The sequence below is a fragment of the Panthera uncia genome, chromosome E1 (genome assembly GCF_023721935.1).
Source record: "Panthera uncia isolate 11264 chromosome E1, Puncia_PCG_1.0, whole genome shotgun sequence".
In the NCBI taxonomy this organism is placed as follows: Eukaryota; Metazoa; Chordata; class Mammalia; order Carnivora; family Felidae; genus Panthera; species Panthera uncia.
In genome coordinates, this window is record NC_064814.1 from 55,329,017 (window position 1) to 55,349,971 (window position 20,955).

The window sequence follows — 20,955 nt, forward strand, 5'->3', positions numbered from 1 at the left end:
TCACCAGCAATCGCTTCATCTCAGAAATCCTCAAGGCTCGCTGTCCAGTCTCTGATCACACACTGCCGCCCCTGCAAGGCCCCTCCCCTTCTCCCCCCCACCCCTCCGCCCCTGCGTCCTCGATTCCCCTCTGTCTCCCCTCCCAGCAAAACCCGAGCCCAGGGCAGCTCTGAAGTGCGCCTCAGCTCTTGCTAAGCTCGGGGCCCCTGAGCACCTGCTAAAAAATAAGCCGAAGCCCTCTGGCCGGACACGGACACAGACACACCCACGGTGTCCAGCCTGCTCCTTTCCCTGCCGCAGTGGCTGTTCCCGCCTTCCCTGCTTTCCTTGAGTCCTCACTCTCAGCAAGTGGCTCGGCCACCCACTCTGCTGGGGGGAAAGTGGAGACCATTAGGTGTCCCCAAAGCTTCTGTCCATGCCTACACATGCATGCACACCTCCCCAGCAGACATGAAGCCCCCCCCCCCCACCAGTTCAGGCAAAACCCCATGATGCATGCCCTCCCAGTCTGTTCCCGGCTTCTCCAGGACCGTCCCCCTCAACCTGAGATTTCGGGAGGCGGCCTCTGCTGCTTCCTCTCTCCTTCCGGATTCTCGTCCCTCACTCTGCATCCCATGGTGGAAATTTTCTTCATGACCTTACCCCTTTTTGACCTAAATGAGGCAATTAGCTCCTGTCGCTGGTTTCCAAAAGGCAAAACGAAACAACCCAAGTCAAACAAACAGATGGGAGTAAACCTCTCAGGCTGGTAAAGGGAGTAAACATCTCAGCCGCGCAAATAAATTGAAAGGTTAGGCATCCCGTCGCTGCCCTTTGGCCAGAGGCCCCTGGAGCAGACCTGGGTTTGCTGGTTCTGGCCAGGCCGGCAGCGTGGAGCAGTGCACAGCATGGACAACCGTGGGCAGAGGCTGTTAGAAGGCACTTATAACGTGGCTTTGGGCTCAAGTCAGGTGATTTGGGGGAGAAGCCCCCAAAGCAGGACTGTGCCCTGGCTCAGAAGCTGTCAGGAGGCCGGGAGTGGTTCTGTGGTTGGGCATCTGGATCGTTCTTAGTTCTGAGTAATCCTTTGATTGGAAAAATGTCGGGATGGGGCCCGCACACGGTCCTGTTTTTTCCTGTGTTTGTGACGGTGGCAGGGTCTGCTTCCTGTCTTGACCCATCAGGGTCCCAGGGACCCCCCTCCAGCCCCAGATTTCCAGCCCCAACCCAGAATGGCTCAGCTCCCTCGAGCCCTTCCGTCCTGGCTGGTCTCGCCTTGCAAGTCAGGAATGGGGTCCCCCTCTCTGGCCCTTCTGGCGTCCACAAGAGATTTTCTCACACAGCCCCGCCCCTGTGTGAACTGTGTGCCCCGTTCCTTCCGCGTTAGACCGACGTGGTTGCAGACCGTCGAGGACCTCTCGGGTTCCAATACCAGCGGCCTCCCCTATTTGTAAATATATTACATCACTGGACACCTGTGGACAGGCAGGTCCGGGAAGTCACTGCCTGGACAGTGGGGGCCCCGGCCCTGCTTCCTTCCAGAAGCTCTCCAACCGTCCACACCTCCTCCCTCCCTCCAGATCTTCAGGGACCTGAGCCAACACCCTGCAGAGGACATTTTTCTCACTGAGCTCAAGGTGAAGATTCAAGACACCAAGCCCCCCAAAGGTGAGCATCCTCCCTTCCCAGAGCTCATTGATGCATCTCCGGCCAAGCCCTGTTTCTAGAATGTTCTCCCGCCTCTCACCTAATGCCCCCCCCCCAACTCCACCAAATACCGGGGTGCCCTTGGCTCCTCCAAGCTTGCCTGGACTGGAACCCTCGAGATGCTTCCTTTCCATCCAAGGAGAGATGCTGTCACAATTCAGCAGCTCCGCTCGGCCTGGGTGAGGCGGGAGGGGCAGGAGCCTCTTACGCGATTCAGCCTCTTCCCTCCTCCTCCCTCAGATGGCTTTTCACCCAGGAGGAGGGGCGCAGCCGAGGGCCCAGGGGCTGAGCTCAACATTTGCTACCAGAAGGTGAGTGGTTCGTGGGGGGCGGGGGGCTGCTCAGGAGGAGGTGGGAGGCACAGGGTTGGAAGCAGGCATCAGGGACAGGCTGGCGGGAGCAGACAGAGCCAGAACCTCCTGCCCGAGTTTCCCCAGCCTTTGGAGAGTTTTGCAGGGATGAGCGGATTACCACCAGCCTGGCACGCAGCCGAGGAGGCCACGTGATTTAAGGGACAAGGGGCCTGTCCTGTTGCTCGAGGATGCCTTCCTCCCTAGCTGACCAGATGCTTGAACTGATGGCATGGGAGACGTGTCCCTTCGGGCCTGGGAGGCTGACCATGCTCCCTGGGGCCAAGAGTGCTCTCAGCCTCTCCCCGCCAGCCCCGCCTTGGACATTGGTGACACGGACAAGAATCTCAGTCAGGGCAGAGGTGGGAAGCAGGACTGTTGACACGAGGGTGCCCGGGGGGACAAGGATGTTCTGAGGACCCCCTTGGTGCCCGCATCCCCTCTCCAGGCCCTGCTCAGCCACCGGGCCCAAGAGGTCGCCGTTTCCCTGCGGACCACTGGGCTGGTCCTGAAGACCTTTGCAGCCAGTGACACTGAAGGTAAGGAGCTGGAGAGAGAAGGCACGAGAAGGGGATGGGTGGGGGGAGAAGGAAAAAGGGGTGAGTGATGGCAGATGAGGTGACCCAGAGGAATCGGGCCTCCCACCCAATCCTGAGGTCGTGCAGGGCTGAGCACCGGGTGCCCGGGTGCGGCATGGTATCTGCCCTCACCATCGGGGGGACGTGCGACAGCATTGGCCTCGGTCCTGCCCTGCAGCTGGAAGGCAGAGGGGCCACACGGAGGGGGTACTGCCGCCCTCCTGCCTCTGTTGCGTCTGGAGATGTTTTCTTCTGAATGTCACTCCACCGGGGGCAGGTAATCCCCAGTTCACCAAAGGCACCACCGGCCCAAACTCTCTAATTCTAGCTAATTACCTAATAATAGCTATGTATCTAATAGATAATAAGATAGTTTAACGCTCCAAATCTAAAATAGAGATGTTAAAAAGATACCAATGTAAATGCCGATAGTGAAGGATAATCGTGAGCTGTTCCGTTAGCCCCCTGGTCTTCTGGAAGAAGGAAAAGTTCGGTGACGTGAGTGAGGACGTCACGGAACCCATTGATCAGAGGCCGGGCAATGTTCTGTGTCAAACACATCAACTCTCCGAATCCTGTGAGATCGGCATTATTAATACCAGCCGCTTTTTACCGGAGACGTAACTGAAGGCAGAGAAATGCTGGAGGCCAGGTCACGTCCGGTCAGAGCCCAGATTCACACCCAGGCCGTCCGGGTGCTGGCTTCCAGGCGAAGGAAGCAGGGGACCCAGCAAGACCGCCTGTATTTGTGCATCTTTTTTTTCTTTAATGTTTAGTTTATTTTTGAGAAAGAGACAGAGACAGAGTGTGAGCAGGGGAGGGGCAGAGAGAGAGGGAGACACAGAATCCGAAGCAGGCTCCAGGCTCCGAGCCGTCAGCCCAGAGCCCGATGCCGGGCTCCAACTCACGAACTGTGAGATCATGACCTGAGCTGAAGTTGGATGCTCAACCGACGGAGCCCCCCAGGCGCCCCCCACTCGTGCACCCTTAACACCGCAAGGGAGACATGTGACCCTGGGGATAGCTCTTAGCCGAGAGGTGGTCATGGTGGGTCAAGAGCACAGATTCTGGGTCGGGATGGGGGCTGGCCTCAAGGTCTGGCTTTGCCACTTACCATCTGTGTGACCTTGGGCGAGTTCCTCGTGACCTCTCTACCGGTTCTTTCATTTCTCAAGTGAAGATGAAGTCCTCATTCATGTGCGTCTAGAAAACTATCGTGTTCGCTCTAATTGTTAAGTTGTATTTCCCTCATTTCCTTCACCAGCATCCCCCCACCCGCCCACCCCCACGCTAACTTGCGCTCCTCCCATTGATCGCGTGCCGGGGGGCTTCAAGAAGGGTCCACCGCACCTTCTTCCACAGAAAAGGGGTGCGGGAAGGGGTGCAGAAAGGCATGGGGAGGTGGCTGCCGTGACAGAGGATACCCTGTGGGTCCCCCAGGGAAAGGCAGTGGATGTTCAGGAAGGAACTGAAATGCGGTTGAGACCAAGGCATAGTCAGGAAGTTGGGGGGCCCGTTACAGCCACCTGCTTCCCATCTTGTTCCCCCCAGTTTCTGGGCCCGCCCCCGCCCCACCACCTGCTGTTCCCGTGACAGACCACATGTGCCTGAATGTCAGCGTGACGGAGGTCATCAAGTCCTCCAACTTGGCGGGAAGGTCCTTCTCTGTAAGTACTGGGCAGCACGGGATACTCGAATGAGGTAGGTGGCCTGGGCCGGGGTGTTCGGAGAAGGGGAGATGGCTTCTGAACCTTTGCTGTCGGACTGGGTCTTCCCCTTGGAGAGAATTTGCTCTCCCCTGGTGTGTGGAGTACCGGGGAGCACCGGCTGGTGTAACTGAGGCCCGGGGAGAGTCAAGGCCCCCCCTCCGCTGGCCCTTGAAGGACGGAGGACGGGCCCAGGTCTGGCCTCCCGAGCGCTCCCCAGCAGCCAGACTCCTAAGCGGCAACAGCCCAACCTTGAACCTCATCGAGCCGGCTCCTTAACCTCATCGCCCCGACCGCTGCCCTTTGCCCTGATTGATACTTATTGATTTGGACTCCCTTATTGATAGAGACCCAGCACCCACCCACTCTCCCCCGTCCCGTGGCCTCTCTGGACTTCACTTCCCCACTCAGCTGGGCTGTGGATCCCAGGATTGCACCTGAACCCTGTTCTCAGCCCTGCTCCGCTCCCAGGCATCAAGTCGCTACTCAGTCCGTATGCTCAGTGGCTGAGTGCTTCTGGAATAAATCCTGCGTCCGTGGGAGCAGACCCCTGCCCTCGTAGCCCAACGCCCTTCTCTTGCCTGTCTTCTGGGCTTTTATTCGCTATTCATCTATGCTAGTTCCTTTTCTCCAGCGTGGACCTTCTCTACCGCTCCTCCCTCGTGGCCTGGAGACGTGCTCTGGTCTTTTCCATCCTAGTTTTCAGTCTCCCGCCAAAAACTCTCCCCCCGCTATCATCTGGGTAACACCCTCCCCACTGTGGCAAAGTCGCCTCCGTGGTCACTGAGACCAAAGCTGTCTTTCTGGCCCTCAATGTTTATCTTCCCCTTTAAACATAACGTTTTAGGGGCGCCTGAGGGGCTCAGTCCGTGAAGCGTCAGACTTCGGCTCAGGTCCTGATCTCAGGGTTTGAGATCCCGCGTCGGGCTCTGTGCTGACAGTGGGGAGCCTGCTTGGGATTCTCTGTCTCCCTCTCTCTACCCTCTCCCCTGCTTGCTCTCTCTCTCTCTCTCTCTCTCTCTCAAAATAAATCAATAAACTTAAAAAAAAAAGAAAGTAATGTTTTAACCTGTAAAGAAAAGTTCAGTGATTTGGGGGAAATGCAAAAAACAAACAAGCAAACAAAAAACAAAACACCCCACAAAGAAGCAAATCTACTTCTAGTCCCATTTTCTAGAAAGGAATGGGTGTTACTATTTCGAGGTGCAAGCACCCAGCCGGTTTTCTGTATGTCTTTAAGTTAATTGATCGCTACATACTATCAAAGTACGGAGTAAAAACTTGACGTTTCTATTCCAAAATATACTAAGGCTTTGTGAGTCTGCCTGGGCCAGATCTTGTTCATGTCACTAAATATGTTACGGTCGATATTTCTCCTATGATGGCTATATAGGTCCGTGTGGTTATTTAACTGATTGCTTATAATACATTTAGGTGAGTTCTCATGTTTCCGTATTATAAACAATAATTATTAGTTATTATATAATTATAATAATTGTAAGCAATACCACAAGGAACATGCATAGGGATAAATAGGTACTAAAAATCACAGTTAAACCTTTTTAAAAAATGTCTAAAAGTGAGCTCACTCAGTCAAATGGCATCCATATGTTAGGACTTTTGATATATTTTGATGTATTGCCCTCCATGATGTTTGAGAGGGTCAATTTTGTTGCACAATTAACACGTGGACTAATTTTTTCCTCGTAAATTTGTCAGGATTTTCATTATTTCCATTTGTGTGTCTTTACCAATTAAGTTGAAGAGTTTCTTCTACACAGTGATAATTTCTATTTCTTCATTTGTGTATTTTCTGTTTATGTTCTCATGTGATGTTACTATTGTGGTCTCTATTTTATGATATGAGAATATTAACCCCTTATGTCATATTTTTGTAAATGTTTATTTATTTTGAGAGAGAGAGAGAGAGAGCAAGGGAGGGGCAGAGAGAAGGAGAGAGAGAATCCCAAGCTGACAGTGCGGAGCCTGATGCAGGGGTCGATCTCACAAACCATGAGGTCATGACCTGAGCGGACAGGAGTCGGGTGCTTAACTGACCGAGCCACCAAACGCCCTTGTCACATGTTTTAAGAAATATTTTTTTCTCAAGTTTGTCTTTTGGTGTTATGGGTTTGTTTCTTTGTTTTTTACCTAAAATAGATTTATATTTTGATGAAGTAAAAGCTACCAGTTACTTTCCTTTGATGATTTCTGCCCCTGCTATGATCACACATTAAAGGCACCTGATTCTTTTTCAAACATTATGTTTCATCAAGTTAAAGAGAGACCATAATTGTACACACCACTCAGAAGGAGACAATGCTTCCTGAAGTACAAGCAATGCTTTCTTATCACCTGGGTTGCAAAATAGTTCCTAATTTCAGAGATGTTAAAACATGCGGGTGGGGAGAGAATCAATGAAAATGAGGGGCGTCTGGGTGGCTCCGTCAGTTAAGTGTCTGACTTCAGCTCAGGTCATGATCTTACAGTTCGTGGGGTCAAGCCCCACATCAGGCTCTCTGCTGTTAGCACAGATCCTCTCTCTCTCCCTCTCTCTCTCTCTGCCCTTACCCTTTCCCACCCTCTTTTTCAAAATAAATAAATAAACATTAAAAAAATAAGAATCAAAATGACACGCTTATTCCTTTAATAATACAGTTTTTTTCCTTCTTATGTTTCTTTGCTCATTTTATTTTTTTCTTTGCTCATTTTAAAGATTTTCACTTTATAGTCTGATGTATATAATTACCTTATCTGTACTTATCGGGAGTTTAATCCCTGCGTTTACTGGGTCCACTGAACCCCGTGGCATCTTAATTCTTTGTATGTTTCCTCAACTGGAGGTATGTTTTCCAGGTGTGTTTCCTACCTGTTGGGGCTTTGTCTGTGGGAAATCTGGGTGGAAAATGCGACCTTCTAGAGAAATTCTGTATTTGCCTTAGCCACGGGCCCCCGGGATATTATCAGCCCAAGCCCATATTTTGAGTTAATTTCTTGGCTCAGAAATTCCCAGACCCCAGATCCACCTAAGGACAGACTTGTAGCTAAGAATTCCCAGGGAATATTTGTCCTCCTCATTCATAGCACAGGCTGCAAATTTTTTTTTTTTTCTAATAGAGTGTTTTGCTGAGAGCATAGTTTTAAAGGGCCCTTGGGGGGGGGGGGGGGGGGGGGCGGATCTTAGTTCCCAATCCCTGCCTCATATGAGCCCATGGTTGTCCCCCACGCCCATGGCTATTGACACCCAAGCCCCTTGATTCCTGAGATTACTAAATTCCCCCGAGACAACCAAAGCACCTGACCCACACAACTTCAACTTTAGAATTTATGGCATTAGCCTCACTGCCCGGTCCATGATCAATTTTTAAATATCCTGTGATAACTGAAGAGAGACACGTGTGTTTTTTTGTCTACAGAATGCAAAATATGGCATAGAATTATTAGGTCAGACACACCATATTACTCTAATCTGCAATTAAACATTTTTTTTGTCTACCTCATCTATCCAAAATAGGGAAGGTTGGTCCACATTCCCAGTATGGCTTTGATTTTGTCAATGGGATCTCAGTTTGTTCAAACCTGAATGTTCTAGTTTCCGGCACTGCTGCTGAAAAATATGATAACTTCTTGTGCTGTTCCTTTCTCTCCCTTTCTAGAAGCTTCTGAGGCTTCATTTCATCAAAGGTTCTGGAATATCACAAGCATATGCCTTGGTGGAATCGTTTTCATTCATTATTGTGGATCTTTAAATTTTTTTTAATGTTTTTATTTATTTTTGAAAGAGAGCATGAGTGGGGGAAGAGCAGAGAGAGAGGGAGACACAGAACCAGAAGCAGGTTCCAGGCTCTGAGCTGTCAGCACAGAGCCCGATGCGGGGCTCGAACTCACAAACTGTGAGATCATAACCTGAGCTGAAGCCGGACGCTCAACCGACTGAGCCATCCAGGCGCCCCGTTATTGTGGATCTTTAAAAGACATCATCTAGGGGCACCTGGGTGGCTCAGTCGGTTAAGCATCCTTCCTTGTAGAACTTCCAGTGCGTTCCCTTTATTCAGGCTCTATCTCATCACCACTATCTGAGGGATATGCGGCCTCCTGTTCAGAAGCTTTCCAGAGTTTTGATCCTTGTGTTGGACCTTCCTCCCTCTGTCCTCAAATGTCATGCTTTAGGGCTTTGGGTGTCTTCTAGTTTCATGAAAAACACACCTGTTTGTTTGTTTGTTTGTTAATTGACATCCAAGTTAGCATGTAGTGCTATAATGATTTCAGAAGTAGAATCCAGTGATTTACCCTCTATGTATAACATTCAGTGCTCATCCCAACAAGTGTCTTCCCTAATGCTCCTCCCCCATTTAGCCCATCCCCCCACCCACAACTCCGCCAGCAACCCTCAGTTTGTTCTCTGTATGTAAGAGTCTCTTATGTTTTGTCCCCCTCCTTGTTTTTATATTATTTTTGCTTCCCTTCCCTTATGTTCATCTGTTTTGTGTCTTATCACAAAATAGGAGTGAAGTCCTATGATATTTGTCTTTCTCTGACTGACTGATTTCACTTAGCATAATACCCTCTAGTTACACCCATGTAGTTGCAAATGACAAGATTTCATTCTTTTTGATCACCAAGTAATATTCCATTGTATGTATATACCACATCTTCTTTATCCATTCATCCATCGATGGACATTCTGCAGCTCCTTGTTTTGAGGCAAATTATAAGAGGAAAGGAACAAGAAAATATACACTCTGCCATTTTGAAATCAGAAATCCTCATCCCTTTATTTAAAAAAAATTTTTAAAGTTTACTTGTTTACTTTGAGAGCACAAGAGAGTGAGCAGAGGAGGGGTAGAGAGAGAAGGAGAGAGAGGATCCCAAGCAACCTCCACACTGTCAGCACAGAGCCTGATGTGGGGTTCGAACCCATGCGTGAGATCTTGACCTGAGCTAAAATCTAGAGCTGGATGCTTAACAGACTGAGCCATCCAGGCGCCCCATCCTTCACTTTTAAAACATTTTTATTTTATTTTAGATATGCCTCTTGTAAATAGCATACAGTTGGATTTTGTTCTGACTCAGTCTGAAAGTCTGTGCTTTTTACCAATTTATAGTTTAATCCATCAACACTAATTTTACGCACTATTTGATCTTTTTCTGCTGTCTTATGTTGTGCTTTCTGATTTTTGTAATGCTTTTGCTGTTTGGGGGGAGGGAGGGACTTAAGCTCTGTTAGCTTATATTCCCCCTCTGACAATTTGCAAGCTATATATGCTATTTTTTCTGTCATGATTACCTTTAAATTGAAAAAATATATATTTAAAGTCCCACTTATATGTTGATATGCCAATAAAGCTGGCTTCCAACACTGTCATAGGCAATTTTTCTAGGTTTTTATTCCTTTGATCAATTATTTAAATTAATTACTTAATTTATTTATTGGAGAGGAGAGAAAGAGAAAGAGAGAGCATGAGCAGGGGAGAGGCAGAAAGAGAGAGAATCCTGAGCAGACTCCACATATCAGCGCAGAGCTCAACGTGGGGCTGGAACCCATGAACCATTGCGATCACGACCTGAGCCGAAACCACGAGTCGGGCGCTCAACCAACTGAGCCACCCAGTTGCCCCCCACTTTGATCAATTTTTAACGAGTTCCACCACCAGAACTGATGCCCTGTTCTCCGAGTCTTTAAATTCCCTAAATCTGTGAATTTGGAGACACCACTTTCTCAAAGTTCTACATATCTGACCGTGACTTTTTGGCCTCTTTCCCTGGGCTCTTTTTCCTAAACCAGTTTCTTAAATAGCTACTGTTCTCAACTTCCATCCATGGCCCACTTCTTTTCTCATTCCCTGGACTAGCTAACCCACATGTGTGGTCTGAGTCCGATGTGTTAAGGACTCCCAAATCTGTATCTCCTGTTCTGATAGTCACGCCCTGAGTGTCCAACCCTACACTCAACTCAGCATGAACTGGATGTCCCACAACTCCCCAAACACAAGATATTCAAAACCAAAGCCAGGGGGCGCCTGGGTGGCTCAGTTGGTTGAGCATCCAACTTTGGCTCACGTCGGGCTCTGTGCTGACAGCTCAGAGCCTGGAACCTGCTTCGGATTCTGTGTCTCCCTCTCTCTCTGACCTCCCCCGGTCATGCTCTGTCTCTCTCTCTCTGTCAAAAATAAATAAACATTAAAAAAAATAAAACAAAAACAAAAACAAAGTCAGGACTTTGGCTAAGAGCTCTCCAGAGTCGGACCAAGGCTGCTTGGGTGCAGAACTCGGTTCTGCCATTTACCAGCTATGTGACTTCAGGCAAGTTAATCAGGCTGCCTATGTCTCAATCTCATCATCTGTAAATGGGGACGATAATAATAGTATTGATAATAGATTATAGATACTATAATAGATAGGTAATAATAAGAGTAGATAATATAATAATAACATAAAATAGACCTTACCCAGTTGTTGTGGGGAAGGAATGATGGTCACATGTAAAGCTCTCAGAAGAGTGTGGGACCAAGAAAGAGCTGTATATGTGCTAAGAATGATTTTCATGTTATTTCTCCCCGCTATGGCCAGCCTCTCATTTAATGGTACCGTCATTAACCCATCACCTCTGCCAGGATTCTGGACGTCCCCTCAGATGCCTCGTCTCCCTCGCTTTCCCGTGTCCTGCTGGTTTTCTCTCTTAACACTTCTCGAACTTTCTCCTTCTCCTCATCTCCCTCCTTTGGAGCCACTTAGGTGGACAAACCACGCGAATTTGCCCGGGACTCAGGACTGCTTCCCGGGGTGCACGGCCTTCTGTGCTAACTCCCGGAGAGCCCTGGCACACCAGGATGGGTTTGGTCACCCTCGGTCCAGACCTCCACCATCCCCTTTTGCAGGACAAACACAGTAGCCTCCTAGCTGATGCCACCGCAATGCTCCTTAAGTCCACCTCCACATCTCCGCCTGAGCGTTATTTCTAAACGAGGGGCACCTGGGTGGCTCAGTTGGTTAAGCCACCAACTCTTTGATTTTAGCTCTGATCATCGCCTCACCGTTGTGAGTTCAAGCCCCAAGTGGGGCTCTGAGCTGACAGCACGGAGCCTGCTTGGGGATGCTCTCTCTCCCTCTCTCTCTGCCCCTCCCCTGCTCATGCTCGCTCTCTCTCTCTCTCAAGATAAAGAAATAAACTTAAAATAAATCAATAAAATAAAACTCGGACCTGCCTATGCTTAAAACCCCTCTGTCATTTCCCAGGCTGTATGACTGAAGGGCAGGAAAGTTCTTCAGTGTTGCATAGCATGGCTCCCTTTAGCTCCATAAGCAACTCCGGCCTGTGTCTGCGGACCCTCTGCCGCACAGCACGTGCGAAAGTGTCCCTGCAGACACGCCTCTGTGTCCTGCTCGTGCGCCGTGCCTGGTCCGACACCTGTTCCTACCTTTCTCTTCCCCGTCCTCTTTCCATAGCTCGTATTTCTCCTTCAAAAGGAAACTCAGGGGTCCTCTCCCCCAGGAGGCCCTCCCTGACGCTCACCCCTCCCCGCCCCCACTCCTGGGTAAGCTAGGTGCCCCTCTCTGTGCGCCCACACGGCCCTGGGGTCACAGCCATGGGGGCATGGGCAACACTGTAAGGGGCATGATCGCTGTACAGCGATGGACTGTGAGTGCCCTGGTCCCGGTCCTCCCCATCCTCCCCAGCACTCAGTGCGAGCTGTCTGCCCCCCCCCCGCCCCCGTAGGTGCTCTCTGCGGAGCCCGCTAGTCTGTCCCCGCCTCTCCAGGACCTCATGTTGCATGCGCGCATTTTCTCTGCAACAACAGGTCTACCGTAGGAGAGCTCTGATTGGCTGAGAGGTCACGTGTGCTGAGGGGACACCTCCTTCCTATTGGACAGCTCTGTACCTAAGCCTCAAGTAGGCTGCAAGGTGTCCCTGTTTACCCTCCTGTATTTCCTCTTCCCACGTCTGTTCCCTAAGTTTTTTTTTTGTTTGTTTGTTTTGTTTTTTTAAGAGAGAGCAGGCGAGGGAGGAACAGAGAGAGAGAATCCCAAGCAGGCTCTGAGCAGTCAGTGCAGCGCCCCACTCGGGGTTTGGATTCACAAACAGTGACATCTTGACCTGAGCTGAAATCGGAAGTCCCACACTTAACCGACTGAGCCACCCAGCCACCCCTAACAGTTCCTATGTCTCATGACCTCTTGAAACAACCTGCCTGTAGGCTTTTTGAGACTCTAAACTTACCACCCCTTCGTGTTTCCTTTTATCCCCGCACTGACTTTCTGGAGGAAGCGCCAGGTGCTTTGCTTTGCTCTTGGAACCCAGGCCGGTCAGTTAGGTGTTCTGCACGAACGGCTAGACGAACACCGCGTGGTAGGGGAGCTTCGCAGTGAGCTGGAGTGAGGGTGTTCTCCGCTTGGAGAACAGCAGGGCAAGGGCACTGTGGCTGGATTGGTGAGTTTAAGGGGCAGCAATGAGACTCATTGGGCTGGCTGGGAAGTTTGATAGAGGAAGGCGGTGGGAAATAAGGCAGGAATGGTAGAATTGGGGCTTTGGGGGCATGGGAGGCAGGAAGCCCATGACAGTGAACCGTGAATAGCAGCGTTTTGCTCAGCCCCTAACGAGCTGAGGCTGAGACCTTTTGCAATAGGAGTCTCGCCCTTTCAACTGACCTCCAGGGCCGCATCCATAGAATGAAATCCAAAAGCCCCGCTGTCGTCACAGGGCCAAAGCCAGGCAGGGTCGGGTGTGGGGAGGCACGCAGACCACAAGGGGGAAATGAAGGCCTCTGTGTGCACGGCAGGCAGATGGAAGGAAGCCCGGAGACCGCCGCTGGCTATCTGGGGGGCAAGGTCAGACAGGCCCAGATCCTGCTGGGAGATACCTAGAACAGCCTGACGCAGAGAAAGAGCACTGAGTCGGGAGTCAGGGAGCTGGTTCCCACGCCTACTACTGTGAAAGCTTCAGAAGGTCACGGTCAATCCCTCCAGACCTCAGTCTTCTCCCTCACCAGCTGGGGTCAGTTCAAGCGGGGTCCCCTAAGCCATCGTAATGCAGCTGGCTTTCCCCACCCCCCAGCCCACGCAGGAATTTAGCCTCCCTGCAGTCTCTCCAGATACTTCTGGAAGGCCACGGATGACATCCCAATGCTCATGGTTATCCAACTAGCATCCTGGTCAGTGTCCTATCCCCACTCCGATGAATGTTTGGCCGAAATACCCAGACGTGCCTGACTCCCCACCCCCACCCCCACCCCCACCCAGTTTCGGCTGCTGCATGTACCTCTGCTCTAACACAGGGAAAAGCTGGATTAGCTCCGTGGTCCCTATCCTGCCTGCAAAAGGGAGTTTATTAAAGATGCCTGTGCCTGGGCTCAAGTCCAGACCACGTCAGTAGGAATCTCTAATTTTGTTTTGGAAAGGTGATTTCCAGGGTTGAGAGTTCTTGAGCAAGATGAACTCTAGAGGTCCAGAATGTTGGAGGGGGGGACAAGCCCCCCAAAGCTGCTGTCTGCATGTAGAGTGGGCCAGCCACCCGGAAAGTCCCTCTGAAGGCCCCACCTGGAACACAAGGTGCTCCCAATCCTCTCCCAAGAGGTCCCCTCCCTCTGGGCAGCCCCTCGGGTCAGGGGATTAGAGCCTGCTGGCTGCTTTCCTTTGGTCCTGGGTACTTTCTAGAGAAGCCACGCAGGGCTTTGGAGCATAGAAGGCAGGAAGCCCTTTGCCCCAGGTTTCCTGGCAGGCAATAGATGCCTTCCCACCTGTGCCTGGTCCCTAGATAGTTCCATGGTGCAAACAGATACAGGGCTGGTCTGCGTCATGAGGGTAGGTGGCCGCTTCCTAGACCCTCTATCTCTGCCCCAGGGAAATCATTTCGTATGTAATCCAACTCTGAGGACAGCGGTCAGGACTCCTAAAATCCCTGAAATATTCCCCACCCCACCCCCACCTGCCAAAATTGCACATGTAATATACACGCCCGTTCTATGGAGGTCTCAGGTACCTTGATAACTTGGCAAGATCTAGGTTGTCGAAATTTAGGACAACTGCAGAAATGACGTGACACCGGGGGGCCGGGGCAGCCCAGACACAGTTTCTGCAGAATACTGTCACTGCTCCAAGTCACTTGCAGGAAGAGAGTTGGGGACCCCGTGCACCGAACAAAGACACCGGAGAGGGTAGGAGGTGTTGGCAAGGCCATCTGTCACGAAGGTGACACTCACACAAGCTCTCTTTGTTTGCAGATGGTGACAAACACCTTCCGGACGGCCAACATCCAGATCCAGAGCCAGGACCAGAGGCTCCTGACGCTGCTCCTGGACAAGGACAGTCGGCGAACGTTCAAGGACGTGGTCAGGTGAGGCCGGGCCTCACCACCCCTGCATGCCCCACGGGGCACACGTGAGCGGCAGCCGGCCCCTCCTATCTTCTGCCTCTAGCCCGGGACACCTGTCGCAGGCAGACCATGTGGCCGGGCAGGTGTCCCTGGTGGGATGGACTTAGGCCACTGCCCTGTGACTTCCTATGAATCCAGGGAGAAGAACTAATGAATGGCTGACTCTGGCCAGCCCCTGCTATTTAAGTTTCCGGAGATTCCTCTACATACACTTGGCCCCACGGCCACAGATCTGACCCCCTGTGTTGGCACAGTCCCTCCCATAAAGGTTAACCTGGGGCTGCTTAGAGGTTTCCCCTGGGGCGGTGTATTTGGGTAAGGAAGGCATACACCGAGTGACTGCGCAGGCACGCCTCCTCTCTCGGTGTCCACCCCACCCCCACCCCGCCCAGGATGCTCTTTCCTTGTCCTGACTCCCTCCTCTCTCCATGAGGCCTCCTCTGTATAATCTATAATAGAGGGACTACCTTCAAAACCCCCCCGGGGAAGATTTGACCCCAGAGATGGGTCTCCTGAGCTGGCCTCTCTCCGCCCACAGATTCGAGGTCTCTCCCTGCCCAGAGCCATGTTCCGGGGCCCACAAGTCCGAGGCGTCACAGCTCGGTTCACACGGGCAGGAGGTGGAAGGGACCAAAGCCAAGCCCAAGCCCCTTCTAATGCCCATCAACACGTTCTCCGGCATCGTCCAGTGAGCCCGCAGGGGCAGCAGAAGCGCCGAGTCTGAGAGCCCAGGCCCAAGAGTACGGATACACTACCCCACCAGCCTCCAAACACTCACACCGGCCGCCGGAACGAGGCCTGGCTGCCCTGGGTGGCTTCTGGCTGTGAGTAGGAGCCAGCGAGTGACGGGTGCATAAGGTGCTTACTGGGCCGAGGCAGGTGATGGAGCAGGGCCCACACACAGGCCCCAGGAAGGTCCCAGCAAAGCTGCACACACGCAAGCAAGACCCGGCTCCGTGCACAAATGTCCACGCCTCCACTGATCTTCAATTCCCACTTGTGCGGCTCAAGATCCCCCCTCGGCCCTTAAACCGCCCCCAGTGAGAGATGCTACGTCGGCCAGGGCCCTGTGGCCTGGGGGGGGGGGGGGAGAGTGGGGGATGGGAAGCAGGCAAAGATAATTGCAGCCTCTCCCTTCCGAGAGTCTGTTCCTTTTCTTCCTTCCAGCCACCTCCTCGTCCTGCATTCCCAGGCAGGTGTCTCTCCCGAGTGAGAGGAAATCGTCAGTTCCAATAAACACACTAAAGTACGTTTGCTTTTATCTAATACCTAGCGACATCTGGATTCAAAAAAAAAAATCTTTTCAATGTTTATATTTTAGAGAGAGGGAGCATGAGCGGGGGAGGAGCAGAGAGAGAGAGACACACAATCCCAAGCAGGCTCCGGTCTCTGAGCTCAGCACAGAGCCCCACGTGGGGCTCGAACTGACAAACCACAAGATCATGACCTGAGCAGAAGTCGGACGCTTAACCGACTGAGCCACCCAGGCGCCCTGAGTTCTAAAACGTGTATCCAGATGTAAAATAGGGAAGTTCGGTGACACAGACCAGTTTCTTCACCCTCGGGACTAGGTGTAGGGTGGGAAGAAAAGTAACAGAGAAAACATAAAAGCATGGACTTGAGGTCATCTCTCTTGCCTGGGCAGGGCCCCAGGGGATGGTGGGAGGAGGGGATCCAAGAGTAGAGAGGGAGGCACTTTCCTTTTGGCCTCATCGCCCCAGCAGTGGGGGGCAAGTCTGCGAGACCCCTTGCAAGAGGGGCTGCCTGGGGGTCTAGGCAGGTGGGACCAAGGGACACCAGCTTGTCAGAGTGCCTTCCAGCTCTGGATCGATGAAGACCAAGGAGTGGATGGATGTGAGATCTTCCACTGTAGTTGCCCCCCTGCAGAACCCGGGGAGAGAGTGATTAGGGGCAAGCCTGAGACCGAGGGGGTTTCAAACCAGAAATGACCGATATCACTGGATTTGAGTGGGTTTACCTGGAGGTGGCTACATTTATTGTCCTGCTGTTGGCCTGACGGATGCTGGCTTGTATCAGCTGATTTGTATCAGTTCTGGCATTCGCAATTACTAGGATCTTTAAGTAAACATTTGCGAGTTTACCAGCTGTTCGAATTGGGTGAGGTCTCTGGGCCCCTCCTGCAAGAATCTACCAGCTCACAATGAAAGCAAGTCATAGACCAAAGTCCCCTACACATTCTGACCTGTGTGGGCAAATCGCCACCCCCCTCAACCCCACCCCAGCCAAATTAGGTGCTCTGAGCAAACCTTGCATGAAAGGGTCACCGAATCAGTAGGTGGACATCGGACCACTTGGGAGTAAAGCCCACAACACCATTTCAAAGGGCCGGACAACCTGACTCTCTAGATTCTTATAAATGCTTGTCCAGAGACGAAAGGCCTCCAGCAAAATGGTAACCAGTCCATGGGTCTCAGACATCACCAATGTCATCAGTGAAATGCTGCCAGTATCTATCAGGCCAATTAATGAAAACACTTCTGTTGATCTAAGATTGTTGACCTGTTTGTATTTGCTGCCCCAAATGTTAGCTCACCGCCTCTGGGAGGTGTGCCCTCAAATTGGACAACTGAGCTCCCTGAGATGTGGATTGAAACTAACCACTAAGTACATACTGTTCCAGGGGCCGGGACGGCTGCCTGGGTGGGGGGGCAGGGGGCTACCCCAAGACCCAGCCCTGCTCTCTGGGGGTTGTCCCCACTGAAGAGACCCGTGTCACCAATAGTGTCTGTCCCCCGGGGGCAGCTGGCATCCAAGGAAACAGCTCTATGCCCTGGGGACGAAAATAGCTGCCTTCCTGGAGTTCTGCCTCTGATGGACCCAGACAAGAAACGAGAGAAACACGCGAAATAGAAACCGGTAGTGCGCTGGGTGGTGATGCGTGCTGCGGAGAAAAATAAAGCAGGGGAGGGGAGCGCGAGTCTGCGGAGCGGGTGGGATTTGTCAGTGAGGGTGGACAGGGACGGTCCCTGAGGGTAACAGGTAGGTCGCATCCCCGCTCCCCGCCCCCCCCCACCGGCCCCCAGTTTTCCTCGCCTGAAGCGACTCAGAGAACTGACTCAGGTTCTCGGGGGACCCGGGGCCGGCCACCGGCCGCCACCCTCGCTCGCGCGCGCACGGCCGGGGGGGGGGGGGGGGGGGCGGAGCTGCGGGCCCGGCAGGTGCGGCGCGCAGGTGCGCCGGCCCCGCCCCCCAGGTGCGGCGTCAGGGGGCGGGGCTACTTCCGGGGCGGCGGCCGGACGTGGAGGGGGTGGGTGGGCGTGGCGGCCGTTGACCCGGTGACCGCGGCGCCGCCCGAGGCCGGAGGGGGCTCCCCGCTCGCCCCGCGCCCCGCGCCCCGCGCCCCCCTCCCGGCCCATGGCCGTGACCCAGCGCCCGCCCCGCGCCCAGCTCCGCCCCCCGCCCGCCCGGGACTGACGGAGCCGGGCAGCCATGAGCGCCAACCCCCAGTGGGACGTCAGCCGGGCTCTGGGGGTGGCCAGGCTCTTCCACCTGGTGTGCGGGGTCCGGGACGCCTGCGTGACTCCGTTCCTGACCCTCTACCTGAGGCAGCTGGGCCTGGCCGCGCCCTGGGTGGGCATCCTGATGGGGACCAAGCACCTGATCGCAGCCTTCTGGGGTCCCTTCTGTGCCTTCCTGGCCAAAAGCTACCAGAAGAGGAGGGTGCTTCTGATGGGCTCGCTGCTCGGCTCGGCGGGGGCCAGCCTGCTGCTGGTCCTCGTGCCGCCGCTGGACAAAGATCTGCGGTCGGGTTCCTGTAACGCCAGCGACGGCGCCACCCCCACCGCGCCGCCACCGGGGGCCGCGCTGACCGGGACCTTCGCCTCGAACCAGCCGCCGGGGGCGCCCAGCCCCGCATCCAAGAGCAGTCCTCGGACCGTGGAGGCCTCTGGCGTGGGGAAAGGACCCGCGGGAAGTGTCCACGAGCCGTCCGGTCATCCTCCTGGCCACGCCGTGGGCTCCGTGGAGGGAGCCGGGACCACGTCCCTAGCTGTCCATCCTGTCACTTCGGGGGTGAAAGCTCCCTCTCGGGAAGGGGCTTTTAAGGTGGGCGGGACCACCCTCCCTTTGCTTGCTGGAGGTACAGCGCTGGGAAGCCCAGCCAACTGGTCGGCAGCCGAGGGCCACGCCCGGGCCCTTGGCCTGTCCTCGGAAGGGCTGCGGTGGACCTTCTTCCTCTCCCTGGGGTCCATGGTGTTCTGGGAGCTGCTGACGGCCCCTCTGGAGCAGGTGGCAGACGACAGCCTTTATGAGTACCTAGACTGTGTGGACGCCGCGGACCGCTACAGAAGCCTGTGGATCTGGAGGCTGCTGGGCATGTCCACGGGGGCCTGTGGCATCGCAGCCTTGGCGGGACGGCTGGAATGCTCCCTGGTGACAAATGGCCCCCGGGGTGTGTTGCACTTCTACGGCTACTCACTGGTCAGCACGCTGGCTTTACTGGTGAGCATCGCCTTTCCCGTCCCCACGTGCAGGCGGCGGGAGCCCAGCTACAAAACCGTCAAGGCGCTGTCTCTGGTGGCCGGCGACCCCCGCCTCACCCTCCTGGCCCTCACTGTCTTCCTGATAGGAGCCGCCACCAGCACGGTACAGAACTTTCTGTTCTGGCACATGAAGGACCTCGGGAGCAGCGAGCTGGTCATGGGTTTCTCGGTGGCGCTGGGCTGGCTGGGGGAGATTGTGGTCCATCCGTTCAGAGCGACGTTGCTTAGGAAACTGACCAGGGTGGGCACCGTGGGGCTGGGGCTGGGCTGTCTGGCGGGGCAGCTACTCTACTACGCCTTCCTCTGGAACTGGTGGTCCCTCCTCCCCGCTCAGACCTTGAGCGCCATCAGCAGCGGGGCTCTGGGGTGGGCGGTGAAGGCCTCGGTCGAGCACCTGGCCTCTCCCGGAATGGAGAGGCCCCTGAGTGCCATGTTCCAAGGCCACTTTTACGGGGGCGGGTCCAGCCTGGGCAGCTTTGCGGGGGGCTTCGTGGTGATGTCCTTCAGCCTGGCCGTTCTGTACCAGGCCTGCTGCGTGGGCCTGTTGCTCTGGCTGGCCCTGTTCCTGTCCGTCCAGCGGACACTGCCCCAGGAGCAGAGAATCAACTACTCAAAACTGCTGGTCGTGGAGGCCAGCGACACGAGCGACTCTGAGCAGGGGACGGAACGGGACTGGCTCGTGAAGGCCATGAGGGAGGAGCATTCAGGCTAGGAGGACTGAGAGGCAGGTCACGATGCCCTGATCGGGGAAGGTGCCCAAGGCTGGGGGGCGGGGGGGGGGGTGGACAAAACTCACCTGCCGAGGACAAGGTCCTGGGGCTGCAGGGCGCCTGGAGAGAGAAAACGAGTGTGTGTGCAGAAGTCCCATCAGATCGCCTGGATGCATGATTCTCTTTACTTTTGTGGTAAGGGGAGATTTGACTTTTGGCCGTTCAATCTTTTTTTAAATAATGGAGGAAGAATACATTTGCTAAAAAGAAAAAAAAAAAAAAAAAAAACTCACAAAAATGTGCCCTTAGTGTTCACTTATTCTTGTATTTTGGTGTGTAAGGTTAGCAAAGAGCTTTACTGGTACTGACCCCAGTGCCATTGATTTCAGCCACACTGGCGTGCTCAAACTGGCAGGTGCCAGGAAGAGCTAAGGGGACCCGCTCAGTTGGCGGAGGGGGGGCTGCTGGCTTTCGTGAGTCACGTGTGTTCCCGTGGGTCCGGAAAGCACGAGCCTGCGTCCACACAGAGGCTGAGTGATGTGATGGTTTAAGGATCTAGAAGATTATTCGGGGAGGGCGGTAAGAGCAGGTAAGAACGAGAACAAAAAACAGAAGTCCGCATCCAGACACAGGCGCCCACACTCGAAGCCAGGCACTTAGCTTTCCGATAAGGGGAGGTGATGGGAAACGTAACATGTGCTGGGGGAGAGCGGACGCAGGTTAGTCCGTTTTCATCCTTACTCTCAAACGTGTGTGTCCCCAGGGGTAGGATCCCTAGAATTGCCTTCCAGACTTCCATCAGAGCAAGGGCAATGTCACGTCTTGGGACGCCTATCTTACATGCCGCACCTCGCGAGAGTCCACGGAGATTGTGGGCAGGTGGAAACAGGTGCGGCAGCCCCGTAGGGTGAGGGTGCCACGGGTGGTCCACGCTGGGCCCGTGGGTGGCCACTAGATGGGGTACCTTCTCAAACCCTCCCAACCCCCCAGGATAGGGCCCCTTATTCCAGAAGCCAGACGCCAGAGACCAATTCTTCCACCTTATATAATCAGG

At 53.7% G+C, this 20,955-nt stretch overlaps 2 protein-coding genes across 2 annotated transcripts in view; both read left to right on the forward strand.

The window, feature by feature from the left end:
• PIK3R6 (phosphoinositide-3-kinase regulatory subunit 6) overlaps positions 1-15,964 on the forward strand; it is a 54,458-nt gene extending 38,494 nt beyond the window's left edge. Inside the window, exons 15-20 of the mRNA XM_049636949.1 lie at positions 1,560-1,647; positions 1,927-1,997; positions 2,485-2,575; positions 4,166-4,281; positions 14,538-14,650; positions 15,228-15,964. Of these exons, the coding sequence (XP_049492906.1) occupies positions 1,560-1,647; positions 1,927-1,997; positions 2,485-2,575; positions 4,166-4,281; positions 14,538-14,650; positions 15,228-15,381 (633 nt within the window). The 3' untranslated portion in view covers positions 15,382-15,964. The remainder of the gene's footprint in view (positions 1-1,559; positions 1,648-1,926; positions 1,998-2,484; positions 2,576-4,165; positions 4,282-14,537; positions 14,651-15,227) is intronic.
• Positions 15,965-17,994: 2,030 nt separating this feature from the next.
• On the forward strand, positions 17,995-20,183 carry MFSD6L (major facilitator superfamily domain containing 6 like). Its single transcript, XM_049636950.1, has one exon. The coding sequence runs from the start codon at positions 18,140-18,142 to the stop codon at positions 19,901-19,903; it is 1,764 nt and encodes a 587-aa protein (XP_049492907.1). The 5' UTR covers positions 17,995-18,139; the 3' UTR covers positions 19,904-20,183.
• The last annotated feature ends 772 nt before the right edge of the window (positions 20,184-20,955 follow it).